Source organism: Eleutherodactylus coqui, chromosome 3 (assembly GCF_035609145.1).
Source record: "Eleutherodactylus coqui strain aEleCoq1 chromosome 3, aEleCoq1.hap1, whole genome shotgun sequence".
Lineage (NCBI taxonomy): Eukaryota > Metazoa > Chordata > Amphibia > Anura > Eleutherodactylidae > Eleutherodactylus > Eleutherodactylus coqui.
In genome coordinates, this window is record NC_089839.1 from 13,147,120 (window position 1) to 13,172,190 (window position 25,071).

Below are 25,071 nucleotides of genomic sequence, written 5' to 3' on the forward strand. Positions count from 1 at the left end.
CACCAACATAGTACATCTGAGAGCTCAGATACGCCAACATAGTACATCCGATAGCTCAGATACACCAACATAGTACATCTAAGAGCTCAGATACGCCAACATAGTACATCCAAGAGCTTAGATACGCCAACATAGTACATCCGAGAGCTCAGATACGCCAACATAGTACATCTAAGAGCTCAGATACGCCAACATAGTACATCCAAGAGCTTAGATACACCAACATAGTACATCCAAGAGCTTAGATACACCAGCATAGTACATCTGAGAGCTCAGATATGCCAACATAGTACATCCGAGAGCTCAGATACTCCAACATAGTACATCCAAGAGCTTAGATACACCAACATTGTACATCTGAGAGCTCAGATACGCCAACATAGTACATCTGAGAGCTCAGATACGCCAACATAGTACATCCAAGAGCTTAGATACACCAACATTGTACATCCAAGAGCTTAGATACACCAACATTGTACATCTGAGAGCTCAGATACACCAACATAGTACATCTGAGAGCTTAGATACACCAACATAGTACATCTGAGAGCTCAGATACACCAACATAGTACATCTGAGAGCTTAGATACACCAACATAGTACATCTGAGAGTTTAGATATGTGTCATAGTAAAGCTGACAGATACATAGATATTTATAGTATAGCTCAGAGCTTAGATACATTTGCAGAGGCCAACTGACAGCTTAAATACAATGTTGTATTGAAGCCGACAGTTTAGATAAACCGACATACCGGTAATACGGCTGCGAGCTTAGCTACAATGCCATAGTAAAACTGACAACTTAGATACACAGACATATATGGAAGCTTAGATACACCAACATAGTATAGCTAAGAGCTTAGATACATTTCCATAGTTCAGCTGGTAGCTTAGATACATTGTGATTACAGATGAGCGAGCGTAGTCGGTTCGGGTGTTTTTGCACTCGAGCACTGCTTTTTCCGAGTAACTGACTACTCGGACGAGAAGATTCGGGGGACGCCGGGGGTGAGTGGGGGGATGCAGAGGGGAGTGGGGAGAGAGAGCTCCCCCCTGTTCCCTACTGCTACCCCCCACGGCCCCCCGAAGTAGTCAGTTACTCGGAAAACGCGGTGCTCGAGTGCAAAAACACCCGAACCGAGTACGCTGGCTCATCTCTAATTGTGATAGTAAGGCTGCATGCACACGGACGATGCTGCCCGTCCAATCTGCTGGCGCCCCCTCGCATCGCCTTGCCTGTTGTTTTTAAATGGGACCTTTAAAGACATCGCATGGCGCTCGCAGGCCGTCCGAGGGGCACACGAGTGCGATGTGATGTTGAAAACAATGGGAAACTTGTAAATCCTCTAACGCACGTGAAACGTGCGCCCGAGGACCGCAATTTCACAGAAGTGATGCGATCCATTTTCGAATGAAAAACGCCTTGCATCCGTGTGAAAAACGCATGTTGGGCAGCGCCATATCGGGTATCTCGCCTGTGTGAATGTAGCCTAAGGCTGTATTTACACGGATGATCCTATCCTGCCAGTTTCGTGTATTGCAGGTCTATTTACAGGAGCGACTGTTTCCTCGCAGCGCGTCCGATTTTTGGATGATATCACCCATTATTTCCAATGGGAGGAAGAAATCGTATCGCCCTCGTATTGCCCGCGTATCGCCCTTGTATCGCCCTCGTATCGCCCTCGTATCGCCCTCGCATGCTAAGTGCAAGAGAGATCCAATGCAGTTCCTGCAATTATAAGTCCTGGAGCAACACGCATGACTCTCGCATGTGCAGCGACGCACTTCTATCTCGAAACACATGACACTCGCAGAAAAATCACGTTTGCAAGCGCAATATCTAAAACCGGTATCTAGGACTGATATTGCGCTCGCCCGTGTAAATACAGCCCAAAGATGATCATTTAGATACACCCACATAGTAGAGCTGGCAGCTTAGATACAATGACAGCATATGGCCGCCCGCACAGAGGTGGATTTGCACTGCGGAATCTAAAGCGAGCGTGCGCCCCCGTATTCCGCGGCAAATACCATGCACATCGCACCATGCTCTATTATTAGGCGGATTCCATGCGGATAAATTGCGGAATGCGCTTCATCGCCTAGCGACGGTGTGGCAAAATCTGTACTGCACATGTGCAGCGGTGCGCCGGCCGGACCATTCGCAGTACAGATTACGAAGACTCTGGACAGGTATGCTGGGTCACCGGATGGGCACAGGGTCGGATTCCGCTGGGGTATCCGAGCCATTCATGTGCAGGCGGCCTATATTTGACAGCTTGGATAAACTGCCGTAGTCAAGCTGACAGCTTAGATACAATGACAGCATATATTTGACAGCTTAGATACAATCACAAAGTGTATGTCTGCCAGCTTAGATACACTGCCATAGCACAGGCAGGAGCTTAGCTACATGCCGTACCACAACTGTCAGCGCAGGTAAGGTAAGTTGCCTGGTGCACATCCTCTGGTGGTCCTACGGGAGAAGCTCCGGGGAACGTTCCTAGAACGCTATCTAACGAAAAGCCACAAATGCGCTTCGGTTTTTGAAAATTGCTGCACAACGGCGACACGGAGCGCAAATTACGGAGTAAAAAAAAGGAAAAATGGTACAAATTAATTTACATTATGTAACATCTGCAGATTTATCACGCCATGAATTGGTCCTACATACAAGCGCCTTTTTTAGGCAGTTTTGGGGTATTCCTGAGCGGACATGTGGGTGGGACCTCATGATGGGGGGGCGGGGTACGGTAAAACGCTGCGTGCCGTTTCATCTTCGTAGGGGTCACCTGCCGCAGCCCTAAATCCAAGATGCTCAATCTATGAGCTGTTGAGCTCTGCTACATTCTTAAAGGGGAATGCCGTAGATGTCAGATGTTTGCTGTTTCCATATCTGCCATGGACGTGAGCGGAGAGCGCCGCGCCTACGCTGCACCCCTCACCAAGCGGGAGCGGATCAGGGGTCCCCCTTCTCATACGAGGTTGGGGTCCCCTCCCAGCTTCCCACCAGTAAGCACCGGGCATTTGCTCCGCAGACGTGTTGTGAGCGGCGGTGACATTCAGGACATGAGGAGATGTGGAAATGTCATGTGCTGCCGGCGATGTCAGAGGTCTGACCGCCACCGCGCTGCTTCCAACTTCTACTGAGATCTCGCTGACTCCGTTACTAAATCTGACACAAACTCCAATTTTGGCCAAATGTGACATTTACTGATGGAATAAGAACTCCACTTCATGCAAAGTTCATGGGAAAGTGACTGCTGCCCCCGTTACCCAATGACAGGGGCCGCGCCGCCGCCGCCATCTGCATGCAAATCCAAGACCCTAAAGAATGCCAGATATGAAGATTATCGCTAAAGCCAATCCCCCTGTGAGCAACAGGCTATATAACATACCCCGCTGCCGAGAGAGTATCACACATGATTGGCTTAGATACACAGCTCAGCAGATAGTATCACGTGATTGGCTTAGATACACAGCTCAGCAGACAGTATCACACATAAGATTAGATACACAGCTCAGCAGACAGCATCACACATGATAAGATTAGATACACAGCTCAGCAGATAGTATCACGTGATTGGCTTAGATACACGGCTCAGCGGACAGCATCACACAGGATAGGATTAGATATTGCTAATATACTGCTGTATCTAAGCCTATCATGTGTCATATTGTTTGCAGAGCTGCAATATCTAAACCTATTAAGTGTAGTACTGTCTGCTGAGCCAAAGTATCTAAGCAAAACAAGTGTGATACTGTCTACTGAGCCTCTTTTGCTAAGCCTATCATGTGATACTATCTGTTGAACTGTGTATCTAAGCCTATCATGTGCAAATTCTGTCTGTAGAGGTGTGTATCTAAGCCATGAATGTGTGATGCTACCTTCTGAGCGTCTGTATCTAGGCCAGTAATGTGTGATTCATCATGTGTGATTTTCTCAGGCTGTGTATCTAAGCAAAACATGTGTGATACTGCCTCGTAGGTGCTGTATCTAAGCCTATCATGTCTGATAACTGTCTGCTAGCTTATGTATCTAAGCAAATCATATATGATAGTGCCAGTTCAACTGTGTATCTAAGCTGATCATGTGTGATACGCCTGAGCTACTGTATCTTATTCTTTAATGTGTGATACTGTTTCCTGAGCTGCTATATATAAATCCATCATGTATGATATGATCTCCTGTATCTAATCACATGTGATACTGTCCCCTGAGCTGTTGTATCTAAATCCATCATATGTGATATTGTCTCCTAAGCCGCTGTATCTAAGTCTATCATGTGTGATACTGTCTCCCGCACTGGTGTATCTAAACCCATCATGTCTGATAATGTCTCTTCAATTGCACGACTAAGCCTATTGTGTGTGATACAGTCTAATTAGCTACTGTATCTAAGCCTATCATGTAAGATACTGTATCTAAACCTATCATGTATGATACCGTCTCCTGAGCCTCTGTATCTAAGCATATAATGTATGATACTGTCTTCTGCACCTATGTATCTATGCCTTTCATGTGTGCTACGGTCTCCCAAGTTGCTATATCTAAACCTACCGTGTGATACTGTCTCAAGAGCTACTGTATCTAAGCCTAGCATGTGTGACACTCTCTCCTTATCTGCTGTAGGCCTGAAGACAGTTTCGGCACTCGGGGTTCATCTGTTTCATACATGAAGAACTTAATTGAAAATCAATACCAAGACCATATGAAAAGTGCGGTCGCCTCATCCAGAATGTAGCGCCTGATGGACGCCACAGAAGCGGCACGTTTCCTTCTGATTGGTTCATAAGACGTAACACGGCTCTGACGGCACATCAATAAGCCCCGCCCACAATGTGCATTACATGTAGGGGGCGCCTCCATGTGTATACCGGCCCTCGGATGGGCCTCCTGTCTACCCCACCTCCAGCTTGACACGTGTAGAACATGTTTACCCAGATCATAACCAGTCCCCCTCCCCCGCAGACCGCCGGCCCCGGGATCGGCCATTGTAATTCCTGTAAAAATTTACTCCGATTTCACCAACATTTTTGTAAATTTTTTAACAAGAAGTCTTTTTGACAGCAACAGACTGAATCTACGGGGCTGAACCCCAATCCGAGGTCGCCCCGAGCCGAGGTCCGTGTTGTCTTCTTTCTCGTATTTACAGGAGGACACAGATGAAAAGTATTCGTTACCGCAGAATGTTCTTTCAGGAGTCCAGACTACTCAGACACGTCGGCTTTGGCGTCCATTCGAGTCTTGTGTGATTAATGACTTTTGGCCATTTTCCTTGCGTCCCAGGGTCTGAGGACACAACATATGCAGGGCCGCCTCTTGACCCGTAGAGGGAGACACCAAGTCCTCCATTGCATCATGGATTGTTTCATTTATTTCCCGTAGATAAATCCCATTCTTCACCATTTAGTCCAAACCGAATATGAAGGACGGCGGGCGGAGCCTTTAGGAGAACGGAGGACACCAAAACAGGTTCCAAAAGTGCACAGTGATACTGATTTCACAAGTACGGTGGACGGAGGCGGCGCAGCCGGGGGAGCTCCTCCAGGGTTTTGGAGGTTCCATTTGAACAACTGGGCATTTGTCTGTACATTGAGGTTCCCTTTGTATACTGCCGCCATCGTGTGTGAGTGTCCCATGTCTTCTTCCTTATCTTAAAACTGTTCTAGAAGAAGAAATAAACACTGAAATGAGTCTCTGACTTCTCCTTCATGTTGGATGTTGGGATTACAGCTGCTGGGGAATGCCTTGTTCCTTATAGCCTGCAGGTAAATGTACAAATATGTTATAATGGATGATAGATAGATAGATAGATAGATAGATAGATAGATAGATAGATAGATAGATAGATAGATAGATAGATAGATAGATAGGAGATAGATAGATAGATAGGAGATAGATAGATAGATAGATAGATAGATAGATAGATAGATAGATAGATAGATAGATAGATAGATAGGAGATAGATAGATGATAGATAGATGATAGATAGATAGATAGATAGATAGATAGATAGATAGATAGATAGATAGATAGATAGATAGATAGATAGATAGATAGGAGATGGATAGATAGATAGACTGTTTGCAATAACCCTGATAGATAGATAGATAGATAGATAGATAGATAGATATGAGATAGATAGATAGATAGATATGAGATAGATAGATAGGAGATAGATAGATAGATAGATAGATAGATAGATAGATAGATAGATAGATAGATAGATAGATATGAGATAAATAGATAGATAGGAGATAGATAGATAGATAGATAGATAGATAGATAGATAGATATGAGATAAATAGATAGATAGGAGATAGATAGATAGATAGATAGATAGATAGATAGATAGATAGATAGATAGATAGATAGATAGGAGATAGATAGATAGATAGATAGATAGATAGATAGATAGATAGGAGATAGATAGATAGATAGATAGATAGATAGATAGATAGATAGATAGATAGATAGGAGATAGATAGATAGATAGATAGATAGATAGATAGATAGATAGATATGAGATAGATAGATAGATATGAGACAGATAGATAGATAGATAGGAGATAGATAGATAGATATGAGATAGATAGATAGATAGATAGATAGGAGATAGATAGATAGATGGATAGATAGATAGATAGATATGAGATAGATAGGAGATAGATAGATAGATAGATAAATAGATAGATAGATAGGAGATAGATAGATAGATAGATAGATAGATAGATAGGAGATAGATAGATAGATATATAGATAGATAGGAGATAGATAGGAGATAGATAGGAGATAGATAGATAGATAGATAGATAGATAGATAGATAGATATGAGATAGATAGATAGATATGAGATAGATAGATAGATATGAGATAGATAGATAGATATGAGATAGATAGATATGAGATAGATAGATAGATATGAGATAGATAGATATGAGATAGATAGATAAATAGATATGAGATAGATAGATATGAGATAGATAGATAGATAGGAGATAGATAGATAGATATGAGAGTGAGTGAGAGATAGATAGATAGATAGATAGATAGATAGATAGATAGGAGATAGATAGATAGATAGATAGATAGATAGATAGATAGATAGATATGAGAGTGAGTGAGAGATAGATAGATATGAGATAGATAGATAGATAGATAGATATGAGAGTGAGTGAGAGATAGATAGATAGATAGATAGATAGATAGGAGATAAATAGATAGATATGAGATAAATATGAGATAGATAGATAGATAGTGTGCTAATAAGCCTGTTCGTTATCGGAACCCTCTCTATGGGCCGCTGGCCACCTACCTTGTGAGACTGTGAGACAAGTGAAGCAGGGAGGAGATCATCAGAGAGAGGCATGAAAAAGAAAGAGAAAAGGTAGGAAATTAGGAACACACTCATCAGAAATCATGCTAGTAAAGGCTCTTTTACACGCAACGATTATCGGTAAAATGTCCGAAAGACTGAACGAATTGACAACATTTTTGCATAAAATTAGACATACAGATGACGGCTTGAATCCTCTCTTTTTCCCTCATTAGCTAAAGTAAAATCAGTATTATTTGTTTTCTCATCTGGGTGTATGTTTATTCGAGGGATTATCATGCCTGCAGGATTCCATTGTCTCCTCCAGACATGAGTAAACAATGCACTCATTGTGTATACAAGGCAAATAAATACTTCCCCCTCAAGCTGTGCAAAAGACCAGACAAATTCCATTCAAGTGGAACGAATTTTGAGCGGCTTGGCGATGGTTTTTAAACCGGCTAAAAACCAGCAGCAAACAAGAAGTGAACGAATAGTACATGACTGCCCTGAAATAGGTTATACCAATAGTGTCAGTGACATGTGTCCCGTGTAAATCAGTCCACCTCCGATACTAAAAGGATCCCTTTGGTTGAAAATCCTATTGTGCTTTCATAAGAAAACTGGGTGACAACCAATATGGCCGCCATGACAAATTTGCCTACGGGTTGTCACCTAACAGACTCCTGAATGAAATGTCTGTCTACAGTGATACAAACCCAAATCCTGTACTGTATAAGTAGCCATTCAGGGCTCTGAGAGAGCCGGGTGACAGAGCGGTATATAGTATATCACCCTGAGAGCTCCTTTAGTTAACGGGCCGCCTCAGAATCTGTTCACGGATTTACCAAAAACGAAGTGGCGAGCGCGCTGTTTGTTTTTTGTCTGACAGAGATAATGGCTTGAAGACTCCTTGTAATTAGCGGTAATCCGGTTATCAGCAGCATTAAGTAAAGTGCTGTCAAATCACCGCATCTTAATTGCCTTTTCTCCTTCGAATACATTAAAGGAATGGATCTGCGCCTAATGCGTTCGTTTACACCAAGCAGCTACGAGGGGCTGCAGAGATAATTACTACATGTAAATGAGCAAAACGCTGCATCACGAATGTCTATGTGTTACTCTCATCAATCTTTAGGTGGTTGGGTTGATACACAATAGATATGAGGAACATCTGTGGGAAGATACGCCTGACCAGTTGGGGGCGCTGTGTCAGAGAAGAACTTTATAAAAGGGCAGGTGGGGTTGATTTTACGGAATAGGGAGGTTTGGGTTGTTAGGGCTTTCCCTTGGGCCCCTATGTCTTTCAGTAGATTTGGGCCCCTGAGCTTTTGGGTCCCATAGGAGCTACAGAGTAGTTGGCTCTTCTAGAGTTTCCAGGACATTCTGGATAAAAGAGGAGACCTCCGGGACTCCGCATCCTAAATCCTAATATTGGGACTGAGCAGCAGTGTGTGGCGGTGCCGGGAGTGAAGACAAGTGCACTGATTTGCAACATGTGTTTCAGTTTTTTTGGACCCAATCTGCCATAAAGACCTCTTGCAGCCATGATTCGCATCTCCCCATCCTGCCACTACCCCCAATCAACCTCTCAGTAATCTCCCCATAGTAAAAAAATTAAAGCACCCCCAACTAGTAATAGTGCCCCTCTGAGTGGCCCCAATAATAATATCATCCCCTCTCAGTGACCCCAAAAGTAATAGTGCCCTCTTAATGGCCCAAGTAGTAATAGTACCCTATTGGCCCTCAATTGTTGCAAAGCACTCCTTAGAGGTGACAGTAGCAACAGTGTGATCCTTAGTGGCCTCAATATTAACATTGTCCCCCCTGGTGGACCCAATAGTGTTCCATCTTAGTGCCCTCCACACCCCTGAATTGCTGGCTAGGCAACAACCATGGCAGCAAGTAGTTTACACCCTCCAGCAACCTCAGTTTACCCGCGGTGGCTGCTGTATGGAGGAGGAGTCAGAGTCTCTGCATATAGCAACTATTGAGGATAGGTCATTAATAGTATAGGAAAACCCCTATAATCATCAGACTAGCCAGTGGTTTATTGGCCGGGGCATCCCTAGTGATTCCCCATACTGTAAAGATTCCCCTTTAGTGCCCTTATACAGAAAAAGTGCCCCTAGTGATGCCCACCACTTATTATGATACCTATATAGTTGTGGTGCCAATGTGCATAGTAAATTTACCCCTTGGTGCCCCCAGTAATGCCCCGCTTAGTACTCCCACATAGAAAAAGTGCCCAGTGATGCCCAACCCGGAGTGTAAAGATTCCTCTTTAGTTCTCCTACACAGGAAAAGTGCCCTAGTGATGCCCCTACATTGTATGATGCCCCCTCAATAGTAAAGATGCCCTAGTGATGATGCACCTTACATAGTATGATGCTCTCTTAGTGCCCCAACACAGAAAAAGTTCCCTGAGTGATGACCCTATAAGGAGCTCCTCAGGGGCGTAACTAAAGGCTCAGGGGCCCTGATGCAAAACGTGAGCTGGGGCCCCCCCTCTATCTGTATCTGTACCCGTACCCATACCTAAACCATGCGCACAGAGACATAACTTGAAGCTTCTGGGCCCCAATGCGAAACCTGTGGCAGGGCCCCCAACTATAATGCTTTATTCATAGTACTAGGCTCCCAATATGTAGAAGAGAGGCCTTATGGGGCCCCTGAGGCACCTGGGCCCGGGTGCAACCGCATCCCCTGCACCCTCTATAGTTACGCCCTTGGACCTCCTGACTGACACTTCTGGGTCCTACCTTCGATGATGGGGAAAAAAACGCATGACAAAGGTTAATCAAAATAGTGATGGAGCCGAAGGGTGGTGCATGTCCCAAAGTCAGCTCCAACCTGACCCCCCTCTGGTCCCTCCACTGCAGCCGCTGCGCTGGGTGCTGGCGCTAATGTTGTGTGCTGAAGCACAAGCGATGCCCCATCACTCTTGTATGTTAGTGCAGCGGCCAAAGGAAGAGGTCAGGTTAGAGTTTTCAATTCCCAATCATTGCTCTACAGACCTGTATAAAGGGTCAAGCACTGAGTTGAAGGAACGCTGCCATCCACTAGGTGGCGCTGCAGAGGTATTGTTCCATCTTCCTTATTTGCATAGTTGATAATAAGGCATGCACTAAACCTTGCTGGGATGGCAGGGCAACACTTGAAATCCGGGACTGTCCCACTGGATCCAGAACGGCTATATCATTATCTGGGTATCTAAATGTATTTACAGGGAAGGCTCGTGCGCCCTCCTGGGGATTCAAAGGCATCAGGATTGAACTATTTTTGGTGTGGGACCTATAGAAATGGGCGGGTATGTGCATAAAAATTGTACCCCATAACAGCGGTCCTCGTACAACATATGCCAGTCTATAGGAACAGAGAGAAGACAGGAGGAAGAAAGAGCAGTAACATCTCTATGTACCCCCGTAAGTAGGCTGGGTGACCGGGTGACCAAAGACAACTCTCCATAACCTTCCCAATGGCCGACAATGCCAGCAACTTCCTCTCCTCCATTATAGTAGGAAAAACAGCTCTGCAGCACAAACTGCTGATCTAATGGGTGGCATACGGGCACATTGAAGCTTTAGCATTTATCACAGGACTGCATGCTATTAGGTGGGACTACAAGTACCAGAAATCACTTCCACCTTGCTGCAGGGCACCCTGGGGGTTGTTCCCATATGGCACCTGTAATCTACCCACAGACAAGATGCTGGAAACGATTTTTTAAAGAGTTAATCCCCCGCCGTACCTTCTCTTAGATTTATCGCCATGACAACCAACAAGGATAAAACAGTGTAAAATTAGATCTCTATGTTTGGTGAATCGCGTTCTCCTGCTCGGGCGCTGGGCGGCGGCAACAAATAATTCCCAGCATTGATGTCAGAGACGGGATGTTTCAGAGCTCCCAGGGATAAGAAATCTGAAAAATGTAACAAAAACGTAGCAACATAACCGCAACAGTGTCAAGCTAAACTAACCACAAATGCCAAAATGTACTCTCGACTAGACAGTATCTGCCCTTTAAGGGCTCTTCCAGCAGCTCTCATTACAATAGGCTCCCATCGACTTATCGTTCTATTCTTTCTGTGCTTCCTGATTCATCAGCAGAATGCTAGAAATACAGTGTAGACTGACACACAAGTATAGAACAAATGAAGGGACTGATTCCAATTGGTGGTAACAAATGGGACTTGAACCTGCTTTTAAGATGAGGGTGGACAAATACTGCAAATGGAACTCAAGCCCACTTAGATGGAAGGTGGATAAACAACCCAGATAGGCCTAGAATCCATCAATGGAATGAGGGCAAATAATACAGATGGGACTGGAACCCAATTAGATAGAAGGTGGGCAAACACTCCAGAGAGGACTCAAACCCACATAGATGGAATGTGGGTAAACACCCCAGATGGGACTGGAATCCATTTAGATGGAAGGTGGGCAAATACCCCAGATTGGACTGGAACCCACTTAGATGGAAGGTGGAAAAACAACCCAGATGGGACTGGAACCAACTTAGATGGAAGGTAGGCAAATACCACAGATGGGACTAGAATCCACTTAGATTGAAGGTGGGCAAATACCCCAGATGGAATTGGAGCCCAACTAGATATAAGGTGGGCAAATACCCCAGGTGGAACTGGAACCCACTTAGATGGAAGGTGGGCCAATACGCCAATGGGACTGGAACCCACTTAGATGGAAGGTGGGCAAATACTCTAGATGGGACTGGAACTCAACTGGATAGAAGGTCGGCAGATGGGACTGGAACCCACTTAGATGGAAGGTGGACAAACAATCCAGATGGGTTTGGAAAACATCAGTGGAATGTTGGCAAACGACACAGATGGGACTGAAACCCACCTAGATGGAAGTTGGGCAGATACCCCAAATGGGACTGGAACCGACTTAGATGGAAGAAGGGCAAATACCACAGATGGGCCTGGAACCCACTTAGATGGAAGGTGGGCAAATACCCCAGATGGGACTAGAATGTATTTAGATGGAAGGTTGCCAAACAACCCAGATGGGATTGGACCCCACTTAGATGGAAGGTGAGCAAATACCCCAGATGGGATTGGAGCCCAACTAGACGGAAGGTGGTCAAATACCCCAGGTGGAACTGGAACCCACTTAGATGGAAGAAGGGCAAATACCACAGATGGGATTGGAACCCACTTAGATGGAAGGTGGGCAAACATGCTAGATGGGACTGGAACACACTTAGATGGAAGGTGGGCAAATACCCCAGATGGGATTGGAGCCCAACTAAATGGAAGGTGGGCAAATACACCAATGGGGCTGGAACCCACTTAGATGGAAGGTGGGCAAATACTCAAGATGGACTGGAACTCAACTGGATAGAAGGTCGGTAGATGGGACTGGAACCCACTTAGATTGAAGGTGGACAAACAACCCGGATGGGTTTGGAGCCCATCAGTGGAATGTGGGCAAATGCCACAGATTGAACTGGAACCCACCTAGATGAAAGGTGGGCAAATACTCTAGATGGGACTGGAATGCATCTGGATGGAAATTGGGCAAATACCCCAGATAAGACTAGAACCCAGTTAGATGGGAGGTGGACAAACACCCCAGATGGAACTGGAACCCACTTAGATAGAAGGTGGGCAAATACCCCAGATGGGACTGGAACCCACTTAGATGGAAGGTGGGCAAATACCCCAGATGGGATTGGAGCCCAACTAGATGTAAGGTGGGCAAATACCCCAGGTAGAACTGGAACCCACTTAGATGGAAGGTGGGCCAATACCCCAATAGGACTGGAACCCACTTAAATGGAAGGTGGACAAATACTCTAGATGGGACTTGAACTCAACTGGATAGAAGGTCGGCAGATGGGACTGGAACCCACTTAGATGGAAGGTTGACAAACAACCCAGATGGGTTTGGAACCCATTAGTGGAATGTGGGCAAATGCCACAGATGGGACTGGAACCCACCTAGATAGAAGGTGGGCAAATACCCCAAATGGGCCTGGAACCCACTTAGATGGAAGGTGGGCATACACCCCAGAAGGGACTGGAACCCACTTAGATGGAAGGTGAGCAAATACCTCATATGGGATTGGAGCCCAACTAGATGAAACGTGGTCAAATACCCCAGGTGGCACTGGAACCCACTTAGATGGAAGGTGGGCAAATACTCTAGATGGGACTGGAACTCATCTGAATGGAAGGTGGGCAAATGCCCCAGATAAGACTAGAACCCAGATAGATGGGAGGTGGGCAAACACCCTAGATGGAACTGGAACCACTTAGATAGAAAGTGGGCAAATACCCCAGATGGGACTGGAACCCACTTAGATGGAAGGTGGTCAAATACCCCAGGTGGAACTGGAACCTACTTAGATGGAAGGTGGGCAAATACCCCAATGGGACTGGGACCCACGTAGATGGAAGGTGGTCAAATACCCCAGGTGGAACTGGAACCCACTTAGATGGACGGTGGGCAAATACCCCAATGGGACTGGGACCCACTTAGATGGAAGGTGGGCAAATACCCCAATGGGACTGGAACCCACTTAGATGGAAGGTGGGCAAATACTCAAGATGGACTGGAACTTAACTGGATGGAATGTGGCAAATACCCTAGATAGGACTGGAACCCAGTTAGATGGGAGGTGGGACAGCACCCCAAAAGGAACTGGAACCCACTTAGATAGAAGGTGGGCAAATACCCCAGATGGGACTGAAACCCACTTTGATGGAAGGTGGGTAAACAAAAATTTCAGCAACATTCTCCCAAAAAATGACAGCCACAGTGCCCTTAATACTGCCTGTGTCCATGGGTATGACTGGATCAGCTGGGGGCTAGTATATAAGGGGCATGAGGTTTCGTAATGACTCAGCAGAAGCAGAGAATTAAATTAAACATTGTTTACAGCCACCACTAGGAGGAGCTCTTTATATACAGTTCTACAGCATTAGGTAGTATTGAGCTCAATGAGAGCCATATACATTTGTATGCAGTGAGCTCCCTCTAGTGGCAGCTATGGGCAATCCGAATTTGCTCCTGTGCTGAGTGATTTGCTCATGCGTCAAGATAATTGGCTGACTTTTTGAAAGTGGTAAAAGTGGTATAGACGGGTCATCATCTTGAAGGGTCCATAAGTATCATGTGGTCACATTCCCATAGGTATAACCGGCACGCAATTTCAGCTTCTGAAACAGCCACCCATGCAGGTTCATCAGTAATCTTTGGAATACATTTAAACAGTGGTTATAAAAAGACTTGGTTGTCTCTCTCTATTAGACAAGTGCTCTGAGCCCCGTCTCATCCCCGTGGGGGGTAAACTAGAAGGTGTCTCGGTAAGGGGACGCTGGGGGCTAATTAAAGGAGAAGTCTCTATGTAGAGACGTCAGACAGAAGAAAATGAGGCTCTGGAGAGAGAGCTTTATCCATCTGCCTACGGCCTGCCTGTCTTTAGGGCACGATCACTCGGCATCTTGGGTAAAGGTAAAACACCAGATAGACGGAAAATAGGTCAACTTTATTTCAGGAATGTGGAAATTATTCACGCGGCAGCAGCTCAGCATGAAAGGAGTCTACGCCAGGCGTGCGGACCCCAGAGATCAGCACTCAGGGAATCTGTTACCCTCATGTGGACAAATAACAGCAAACAGCCCACAGTACGGAGACGGGGACATTTTTTCTGATTTCACTCAATTTTTTTTTACAACAAGTGTCAAAAAGGGGAAGGGGCGGGGCTAAGAGTTGTAATGTGCGCCATTTTATTAGAAACAAATATCTACCTATCATCCATTTCTCTTTTATCTATCTATCTATCTATCTCATATCCATCTATGTCATATCCATCTATCTATCTATCTCATATCTATCTCATATCTGTCTATCTATCTATCTATCTATCTCATATCTATCTATCTATCTATCTATCTATCTATCTATCTATCTATCTATCCCATATCTATGTATGTCATATCTATCTATCTCATATCTATGTATGTCATATCTATCTATCTCATATCTATCTATCTATCTATCCCATATCTATCTATCTATCTATCTATCTATCTATCTATCTATCTATCTATCTATCTATCTATCTATCTATCTATCTATCTATCTATCTATCTATCTATCTATCTATCTATCCCATATCTATCTCATATCCATCTATGTCATATCTATCTATCTCATATCTATCTATCTATCTATCTATCTCATATCTCATATCTATCTATCTATCTATCTATCTCATATCTATCTATCTATCTCATATCTATCTATCTATCTATCTATCTATCTATCTATCTCACATCTATCTATCTATCTATCCATCTATGTCATATCTATCTATCTATCTATCTATCTATCTATCTATCTATCTATCTATCTATCTATCTATCTATCTATCTATCCATCTATGTCATATCTACCTATCTCATATCTATCTATCTATATATCTATGTATCTATCTCATATCTATCTATCTACCTACCTACCTCATATCTATCTATCTCATATCTATCTATCTATCTATCTATCTATCTATCTATCTATCTCATATCTATCTATCTATCTATCTATCTATCTATCCCTCTAATGTCCATATATCTGTCCAGCTATACACAGTCCACTGACTTTAATCTACACCATGCAATTCCCCATTTCTCCTGTGGGCGCACTGTAGGGAAATTGAACACTTGCTGCCATGCTCTCTTAGGGCTCATTCACCCCACCATCTCATATCCATCTATCTCATATCCATCTATGTCATATCTATCTATCTCATATCTATCTATCTCATATCTATCTATCTATCTATCTCCTATCTATCTATCTATCTATCTATCTATCTATCTATCTATCTATCTATCTATCTATCTCATATCTATCTATCTATCTATCTCACATCTATCTATCTATCTCACATCTATCTATCTATCTATCTCATATCTATCTATCTTTCTATCTATCTATCTATCTATCTATCTATCCCTCTAATGTCCGTATATCTGTCCAGCTATACACAGTCAAATTTAATTTACACCATGCAATTCCCCAGTTCTCCTGTGGGCGCACTGTAGGGAAATTGAAAACTTGCTGCCATACTCTCTTAGGGCTCTTTCACCCCACCATGATTTCACTGCATATTACGCACGTGATACAAAGTGAATGGAGTGAATAAAAGTGCATTGATTTTCATGCATCCATTCACATTAGCGTGTATTCGTTGCATGTAGATACGTGCGTGAGAGAGATCGCAGCATGCTCTATTTCACCACGTATCATGCAGGAACAGCCCTATTCTCCTCTATGGGCAGCGTATGGGAGATGTTGCAAACGCAACGGCACTATAAGACAGTGCAGACAATTAAAGAATAAGAAACAAGTCACACTGCGCATGACTGCGTGAGATACATGGGTGAGATACGCTGTCACGCGCACTGCACTATCACCGCCACACGCAGCAGTAGCGGGCTCATCGCTGGCTCTTATGGCGGTAAGACGCTGTGTGACCCACGCGGTGTTTTAGGCATACCGCTGTGTGAATGGGCCCTTGGAGGTTACAGCTGATCCCCGAGGGTCCCTTTAATCAGCACATTTGGGGGGGGGGGGGGGGACAATAAAGGACTGTAAATAGCAGCGGTGTAGTACATAAACTATAGGCAGATTCCTTCGGTCCTCGCAGACTCCTGCTGACATCTGTCTGGTGACTGAACTGTCCAAGCCGATCTGTGTCATCCTCCGCTGCCGTCCGCCGGCCGCGACACAATATCCTTCCACAGAGTGACTGCGCTGTATATAACTCATATAGCCTGGCTCCTGTATATACTTCCTCCTCCATCGGCCCCCGTATCTGACGTGTTTACAGGACGCTGATCTAGAACGTTTATAGTAAGATTAACCCCTCGCATTCCTGCAATTCGACAACTGACTGCGCTATAGTAACCGGTAAACAGCGATGCAGGATAAGATCCCAGTGACGTTCCGTGGCCGGAGTCTGATACCAGCGCACGAGACCCAACATCACCGGGTCGCTTTCACACGGAAAGAATATTTCCATAAGGACGCTGTGGAATATTCCACCGTGCTGAAAAATCCATAAAAAATGTCAGAAAACTGCTGGCAATTCTGCATCAAAACCTGCGGAATATTCTGCAGCGTCCTGTGCTGCACGATGGTCCGTCCCGTGTGAAAGCGCCCCCAAAGGGAGTAACATGCTTGTCAGGTGGCTGGAGGTCCACTGTGGGGGTGACTTAAGACTGGGGCTACTAATAGGGGTTGCTATTACTACTGGGGCAACTGTGGGGGTCAGTATTACTACTGCGGCCACTAACTGGGTCACTATTACTACTGAGGACACAATGTGGGTGCTATTACTACTGGGGCACCTATGGGGTCACTATTACTATGGGGGCCACTAATGAGGTTACTATTACTACTGGGGCCACTAACAGGGTCACTATTACTACTGGGGCACCTATGGGGTCACTATTATACGGGAGCCACTAACAAGGTTACAATTACTACTGGGGCCACTAACAGGATCACTATTACTATTGGGGCACCTACGGGGTCACTATTATACGGGAGCCACTAACAAGGTTACTATTACTACTGGGGCCACTAACAGGGTCACTATTACTATTGGGGCACCTACGCGGTCACTATTATACGGGAGCCACTAACAAGGTTACTATTACTACTGGGGCCACTAACAGTGTCACTATTACTACTAGGGACACTATCACTACATGAGCCACTAGCGAGGTTACTATCACTACTGGGCACACAATGTGGGTACTATTACAACTGGGGCACCTGTGGGGTCACTATAACTACAGGGGCCACTAATGAGGTTACTATTACTACTGGGGCCACTACGGGGGTCAGTATTACTACTAGAGATACTATGGGGGTCAGTATTACAACTAGGGACACTATGGGGGTCAGTACTACTACTCGGGCCACTATGGGGGCACTACTACTACTGAGGCCACTAACAACGTCACTATTACTAGTGGGGCCCTTTAAGAGGGTTACTATTATTGGGAGGGGTTTACTGAAGCGCACTATTATGGGATACGGAGGGCGTGGCCTGTCATAAGAGTGTACCGCGGCGCACTAGGCGCTCTGCTATAGCTGTGCCTCTTTTTGTTCAAAAGTTGGGAGTTATGGAGACTGATGTGGGCAGCGCATTAGGAGAGGGAACAAGGATTACAGAAACCTTCAAAGCAATGCAGACTGATTTACCTTTCCAGGTCTGTGGAAAGCTGGGGCAGTGTCATGGCCCCCATGATTGGTTTCTGCCACCCAATAACCAAAAATATCAAAGAAATAGCTGACTAAAGAATTACAAAGACGTCACATAAGACGACGACTCGAGGGTATAAGACTCCTAGTGGTGCCAGGGCCGCAGCAGCGCACTGCGCTTCACTCTAATAGACTTGGCAGCCGCTGCAGACAAACCCTGGCATCCTGCGGGTGCAGAGAGTGGCACTTACTTGCCAGGATGACCATGTCCATTCCCCAGAATATACTCATGATCCATCCGACCATGACGATCGCCGTGAGGATTTGGATGAGGGCTGCGGCTATGTTCAGCCAGAACACACAGCATATGTGGCGGTCGGGAAGGTCGGTCCTGGCTCCGCACAGCACGGTGAACGCTGATACAAATGTCCCTGAAAGAGACAAGAGGGAGGATCACATATAGGGGCAGACAGACGAAAATGGGGCAGGAATATCAGCCCCCACTTGTCAATATTACAGCCCCCATAATATAATCATACAGTGTAAAGATAAAACTGCCTTACATGACCCAGGTAGTACCAACATATAGTGCCCAAATCATATGCATCATCTAAATAATACTTGGAGAGTCCACACAATACTGCCATACAGTTCCCATATACAGTAGTACCATCATAGAGTTCTCACATGCTACTACCATAGAGTTACCATATAATACCGCCAGACAGTTCCTACCTCCTGCCATACAGTTCCCATATACAGTAGTACCATCATAGAGTTCCAACATACTGTTGCCAAAGAGTTCCCATATAATACCGCCTTATAGTTCTCCCATAGTACTGCCAGAAGCTGGGATGTGAGGCTTGTCTGATGGAGTTCCCTGGGGCTGACTAGTGATTCCGCAGGATCAAAAATTCAAAAATAGAAATCTTTGATCCTTCAGCCACAAATGTAAAAACCTCCCCCAGTGCAGCTCTGGTGAGCTCCCCATATCCCAGCTCATGGACCCCAACTAACCATATTCCCAATTTAAAGCAGAATACCACTTTAAGACTTAAAGGAGCTCATCTACTAAAATGTTTCCAATGCAGAAATGATACAAAGTGTTTCATATCTGGAGTCATAGATTCACTTTATCACACCCTCCCCGCGGTTTGCTGCACAAAGAGGACTGAGCTTTCAATCGGATGCAAAAAATTCATGAAGCCATTGCATGTCTGCGCACTGCTCAGTGACCACGAGACGCGGCGCGGCCATCCGCAGACGCAGATTTGTTATGGCAGATTTTTTTATCCCAATCTGTTCGTTTTAGATTCCCATGCAGTAATCACACATCCTGCATTGGTTACTATGGAAGGAATAAACTGCTCATTCCCTGGACCCTCTCAATTGAAATACAGACATAGGACTAAACTAACTAGGAATAGAATAGCAAGACTGCAGTGAAGACTGACACAGCAGCAGAGCAGTAGGAGCGAGGAATGCACCAATATTGCTCATGTTCTTACCGTCTTCACATCCAGCCTCTATCTCACTAATGAACATTCCCCACAAGAACCGCATGATCTTCTATTAAAATACTCTGTGCTGCTGTGGCCCTGCTCCATCCATACAATAGAAGGATCTCTGGCTGGCACTATAGGGGCACCTGTAGCTGGCATGATTGGAGACACCTGAAACACTATTAGGGCACATCTATAGCTAGAATTACATGGAATATATGTGGCTTGGTCTATTGGAAGCATCTGTAGAACTTGTATTCCTTTCCTTCGTTCTTTCCTATTCCTCCTGTCCCCCCCCCCCTTTTTTCTCCTTCCTCCTCTTCTTCCCCCGCCTTCTTCCTCTTCTTTTTCTTCTTCCTCCTCTTCTTCCCCCTTCTTCTTCCTCTTTCTCCTCTTCTTCTTCTTTCTCTTTTTTTCTTTTCTCCTTCTATTTCTTCTTCTTTTTCTTTTTCCTCCTTCCTCTTTTACTCCTCCTTTTTTCTCTTCCTCCTCCTCCTTTTCTTCCTTTTTGTCTTCTTCTTCATGAACTTCCCAGAAGTACTCACATGCCCTCCTGGGTATTGGTGAAGTTCCTGACATCTGTAGCTGGCAGTGCAGGGGGTATATGTGGCTATCAGTGGATATCTGTGGCTGGCACTATAGTGGCATGTGTTGCTGGAATGGTGGCATCAGTGGTTGCCACTATAAGAACATCTGTGACTGGCACTGTAGGGGTTATCTGTGGTTGTTGGCACTATAGGGATGCATGTAGCGGTATAGGAGCATCTGGGGCATCTGGTAGGTATCCCATAAGTGGGTCAGTGGCTCAGCACTCTGTGGGGTCCTCCAGCATCCACTATGTAACGCTCAGTCTTGACCTCCCGGCCCCTCTGTGCCGCTGCCACAATAAGGGTAACCTATGATGAAGGCAGAGCATCCGCCATCGGACTTCTACATTTCAGATTCCCGACGCGTAAAACACTCAATAATTCAATTAGTCAGAACTATTTCGCATAACTAATCTGCTTTAACAAATTAATTACTGCAAATGAATTGGCAGACAAAAACGAGAAAAGAGGGAAAAGCGGCGCGATGAGCAGTAAATCACACAGAAAGTTCCGTGCCAGGGGACGGGAAAAGCGTAGAACGCGCTGATCCCAACACGACTGACAGAGCTGATTCCAGATGTCACATTCCTGCTTCTTAAAGGGGCACTCCACTTTTATCACCTGCCATCATAGATAGAGGACACTCGGTAAAATCCCTCATCCATTTCATGTTTCATACAGATCTGATGTCGCGTCCATCACCTCTAAAACTGAGCCACTGAAATGAATGGAGCTTCTGTGCAGTGGTGGCTATTCACTGACAGCAAGCACTGATCATGCAATGGGTCAGAAAACCCTCTCCAGTAAAGAACATAATCTGCTATAACCTGCGGCTCTCCATCTGTTGTGAGGCTTTAGCTCCCGGCATGTGTTAATATTCACAGGCTGCTGGGAGTTGTATCTCCGCAACAGCTGGAGATTGTCAGACATCTCTGGGCATTGCCAAAGGGGAGGAGTTCTGGAAATCGGTGGGGGGCTGAGGTCACAGACGTCACCAATGCCATCATCTTATCTTTCTCTTTGACAGTAGTCTACAATCTGTGGCTTTCCTGGTGTTCTAAGACTACAACTCCCAGCATGCACTGGTGATTGGCATGCTGGGAGTTGTAGTTTTACAACAGCTGGAAAGTCCCAGGTCGGAGCTTATTGATCAGTGATGTTTGGGGTAGAGCTGCCCTTTAATATGGACTGAGAGCTTCAGATCCAGGACTGTAAATCTCTTGTCTGGGGAAGCGGCTCAGTGCCTGGCATTCTTCTATAAATATTTACCGCTGCCCGTACTACCCCGCTCACATCAGCGGGGCACGTGGGGTCCTCTGCCCGGAAATTCACCCAGGTGGGCTCAAAGACAAGGCACAGAACCCAATGCCATATACAGAAGTCACATAGTGGGCGATGTCCTGTCCTCACCGGGCCTGGGGTCCAATCTGCTTGGTTACAGATTCTCCTGCCTGGACCCCAATAGCTCCCCTATAACCTTGTCCTTAGGCTCTATGAAGAGATTGTAAGCTCCGCTGCCGAGTGAATGAGGAAGCCCATATATAACACCGCAGGATATGACAGAAGCACATAAGTACAATCGCCATATGTCATATCCTTATACTGCCTGTTCTGTACTTCTAGTATCTCTTAGGCTCCTGTATACAGTGGCGTAACTATAGGGAATGCAGGGGATGCGGTTGCCCCCGGGCACAGGAGCCTTAAGGGGCCTATAAGGAGCCCAGTACTAGGAATAAAGCATTATATTTGGGGCCCGCGTTACAGATTTTGCATTGGGGCCCAGAAGCTTCAAGTAACGCCTCTGCCTGTATATATGATGTATCTTCTATACTGCCCATGTAATATCTCTTATACTGCCTGTTCTGTACTTCTAGTATCTCTTAGGACGAGCTCACACGAACAGGTCGGATTCCGTGAGCGGATATCCGCAGTGGAATATTTGCGTACGACCACGGAAGTGAATTGCGTATGGTCGCACATGTGTGCGGTTTTCCACGCAGATGTATAGTGTATGACAGCGCACAGTCTGCGCGGAAAAATAAACGCAAGCAGAGAATGACATCAGAAAGTTGCCCAACCCCCAGGAAACACCCTTCTATCGCCCAGGCGACATTCTCTTGTGCCGTCGTGGTGAGATGTTCCGAGAGCCTTCAGAATGGCATACGGCTCTCTGGGCTCGGCTGGTTTATACTACTTTTTTTGGAAGTAGTATAAACCCCTTTAAAAAAGAAAACCCTTCCTCTTGTGGAAGAGCCCAGAAGGAGAGGCGGAGGCTGCAGACAGTCTGGATGGTTTGTCGCTCCCCAGACTCTGTCCTCCATTGTATTATAGTAGCTTTCATTATACTATTTGTATCTGGTCTCCTAGCAACTGGTGAAGGAAACCATGTTAATACGCAATGCAATTGCGTATGCACTGCAAATCGAACGCATCCCTAGAGATCAATGGAGGCCGTACGCTCGGAATCCACGGTAAAATAGAGCACAGTGAGCTTATATTCCGCTCGTGGAATCCGTAATTGTGAGCGAAATGGTGAAAGTCAATGCATTCGATAGATCGCAAATCTGCAATTGAAATTCGTTCGTGTGAGACCGGCCTTAGGCTCCAGTATATATCATGTCTCTTCTATCCTGCCCATGTAGCATCCCTTATACTGCTTCTGGTCATATGTGTCACACTCATGGCCCGAGGACCACATCTGGCCCGCTGCACCACTTTATGTGGCCCACGACGAGGTCCGTAAGCAGAAGGACTGGATGTCCGGAGGGCGCAACCAGCGCTTGGCAGAGTGAGTGGCGCAAACACAGGGAGCGGGTTTGGATTCTGAGCTTCGGTCTACCTCCATACTGCTCTGTTCAGCAGCTCATAGGTGGTGGCACAGCTCTGCCAGCCCTATCCGGGCACTCTAGCCACCCACCAAGGTAGGAAGCCCGGTGCTAAAGAGGTAGAAGGGGAGAAAGCCCATCACAGTGCCCCGAGCTCCACAGCTATGCTAAGTAGTAATTGCCTTTAGGGCTCATTCACATGGGTACATGCAGTTTGAATCAGTGCAATACACTGCAATACCCCAACTGCGCATATTCACTGCGTATTTGGACCTTCTTCTGTTTTTTGCGCCACTTATCTCCATTTCCGTTTTAAACGAACCGCACCAGCAGAATGCAAATTCAGGCTGAACGTTGCTAAAAGTTCGATGAGAACTACAGTACAGTATAGTGCCGTATATACTGCTGCCAACATAGTACTGACAGTATGTGAGCACTGAATGGCAGGATTGTGTAGCAACTATAGGGCACTATATGGTAGTATGATTTAGGCATTTAATGGCATCATTATTTGGACATCGTATTGTCTGGTGGTATATTGTATATAGCGCATACAGTATGTATCTGTGTTTTCTATGTATTTATCAACACTGGCGCAAACGAGAAGAGGTGCAGTTTCCCGTAGCGCCAAATCAATGCCTTTTAATGGATAATGTAACGCGTTGTTCTGGGTCCCCGCCCCTCTCCTTTGCGCCAGCTCGGATACATTTCCCCGAGCGGCTCTTCTTGTCTTCGCACCTTTTTTCCTTTTCCTCACTTCGGTTTAATCGATACAAAGTGTAACAAACAACATGACAAATACATTAGTAGAAGTGACTGCAGCAGGGGGCGATCCCAGGAGGAGGGGGCGCTGAATGTTCTGCCTTCTCAATACTCCTGGCCCCCAATGTAAGTTCTGTCCCGAGACCCCCACCTGTCATATGCTCTACAATACTGGACCTTGGGGCCCTGTCATACACTAGGGGCCAATGTTGCCTATAAGTGCCCCCTGAACTCGCCGTTTCCCTATTACTAAGCATAGTAAAGAAGGATAACAATCACGCAAGTATCAGAAATCGGAGGCTCGCTCAGGACAGAGCTGCAACCAGGGAGCAATAGCTTACACACAGGTATGATTAACCTCATCTTCCATCTGAGTACTTCACGTCCTCCTTGGTAAATAGGTTTCTTTGTGTCCCAGTAATTACAGCCACATATTTCCTGGATGGGTAAATAGCGAGACATCCATTTGCGCTTTACAAGCCGCTATCTTGGCGGTCGTTAGCAGTAATTACATTCATTACACAGGGAATTCCCCATGGAAATAAAAAAAAAACCCTCTGTACCATATTGAAGGGGATATTAGATGAAATGACTCCCAAAGGGGCAGAAACTACAAAACGTCTGAGGGCGAGTTATGTACGAACTCTATGTATGGGGTCCAATGGGGGGTTCTGCCCAGGTCATACCGCTCCAGCCCGATATCCTGTATGTAGCGGGCACTATACAGCCCTGTCTGTGCGATCATCATAAGTGTCACTGAGTCCACGAGCCCAGCACATTGTTATACCGAGACAACCTGAGCCGCTGGGAGACCCCGCTCCTTCCAAC

General features: G+C 45.5%; 1 protein-coding gene across 1 annotated transcript in view; it reads right to left on the reverse strand.

Moving 5' to 3' along the window:
• Nucleotides 1-1,106: 1,106 nt before the first annotated feature.
• The window catches only part of STUM (stum, mechanosensory transduction mediator homolog), a 65,260-nt gene continuing 41,295 nt past the window's right edge, over nucleotides 1,107-25,071 (reverse strand). The window contains exons 2-3 of the mRNA XM_066595135.1: nucleotides 18,819-18,998; nucleotides 1,107-5,767 (exon numbers count right to left, since the gene is read on the reverse strand). Of these exons, the coding sequence (XP_066451232.1) occupies nucleotides 5,733-5,767; nucleotides 18,819-18,998 (215 nt within the window). The 3' untranslated portion in view covers nucleotides 1,107-5,732. The remainder of the gene's footprint in view (nucleotides 5,768-18,818; nucleotides 18,999-25,071) is intronic.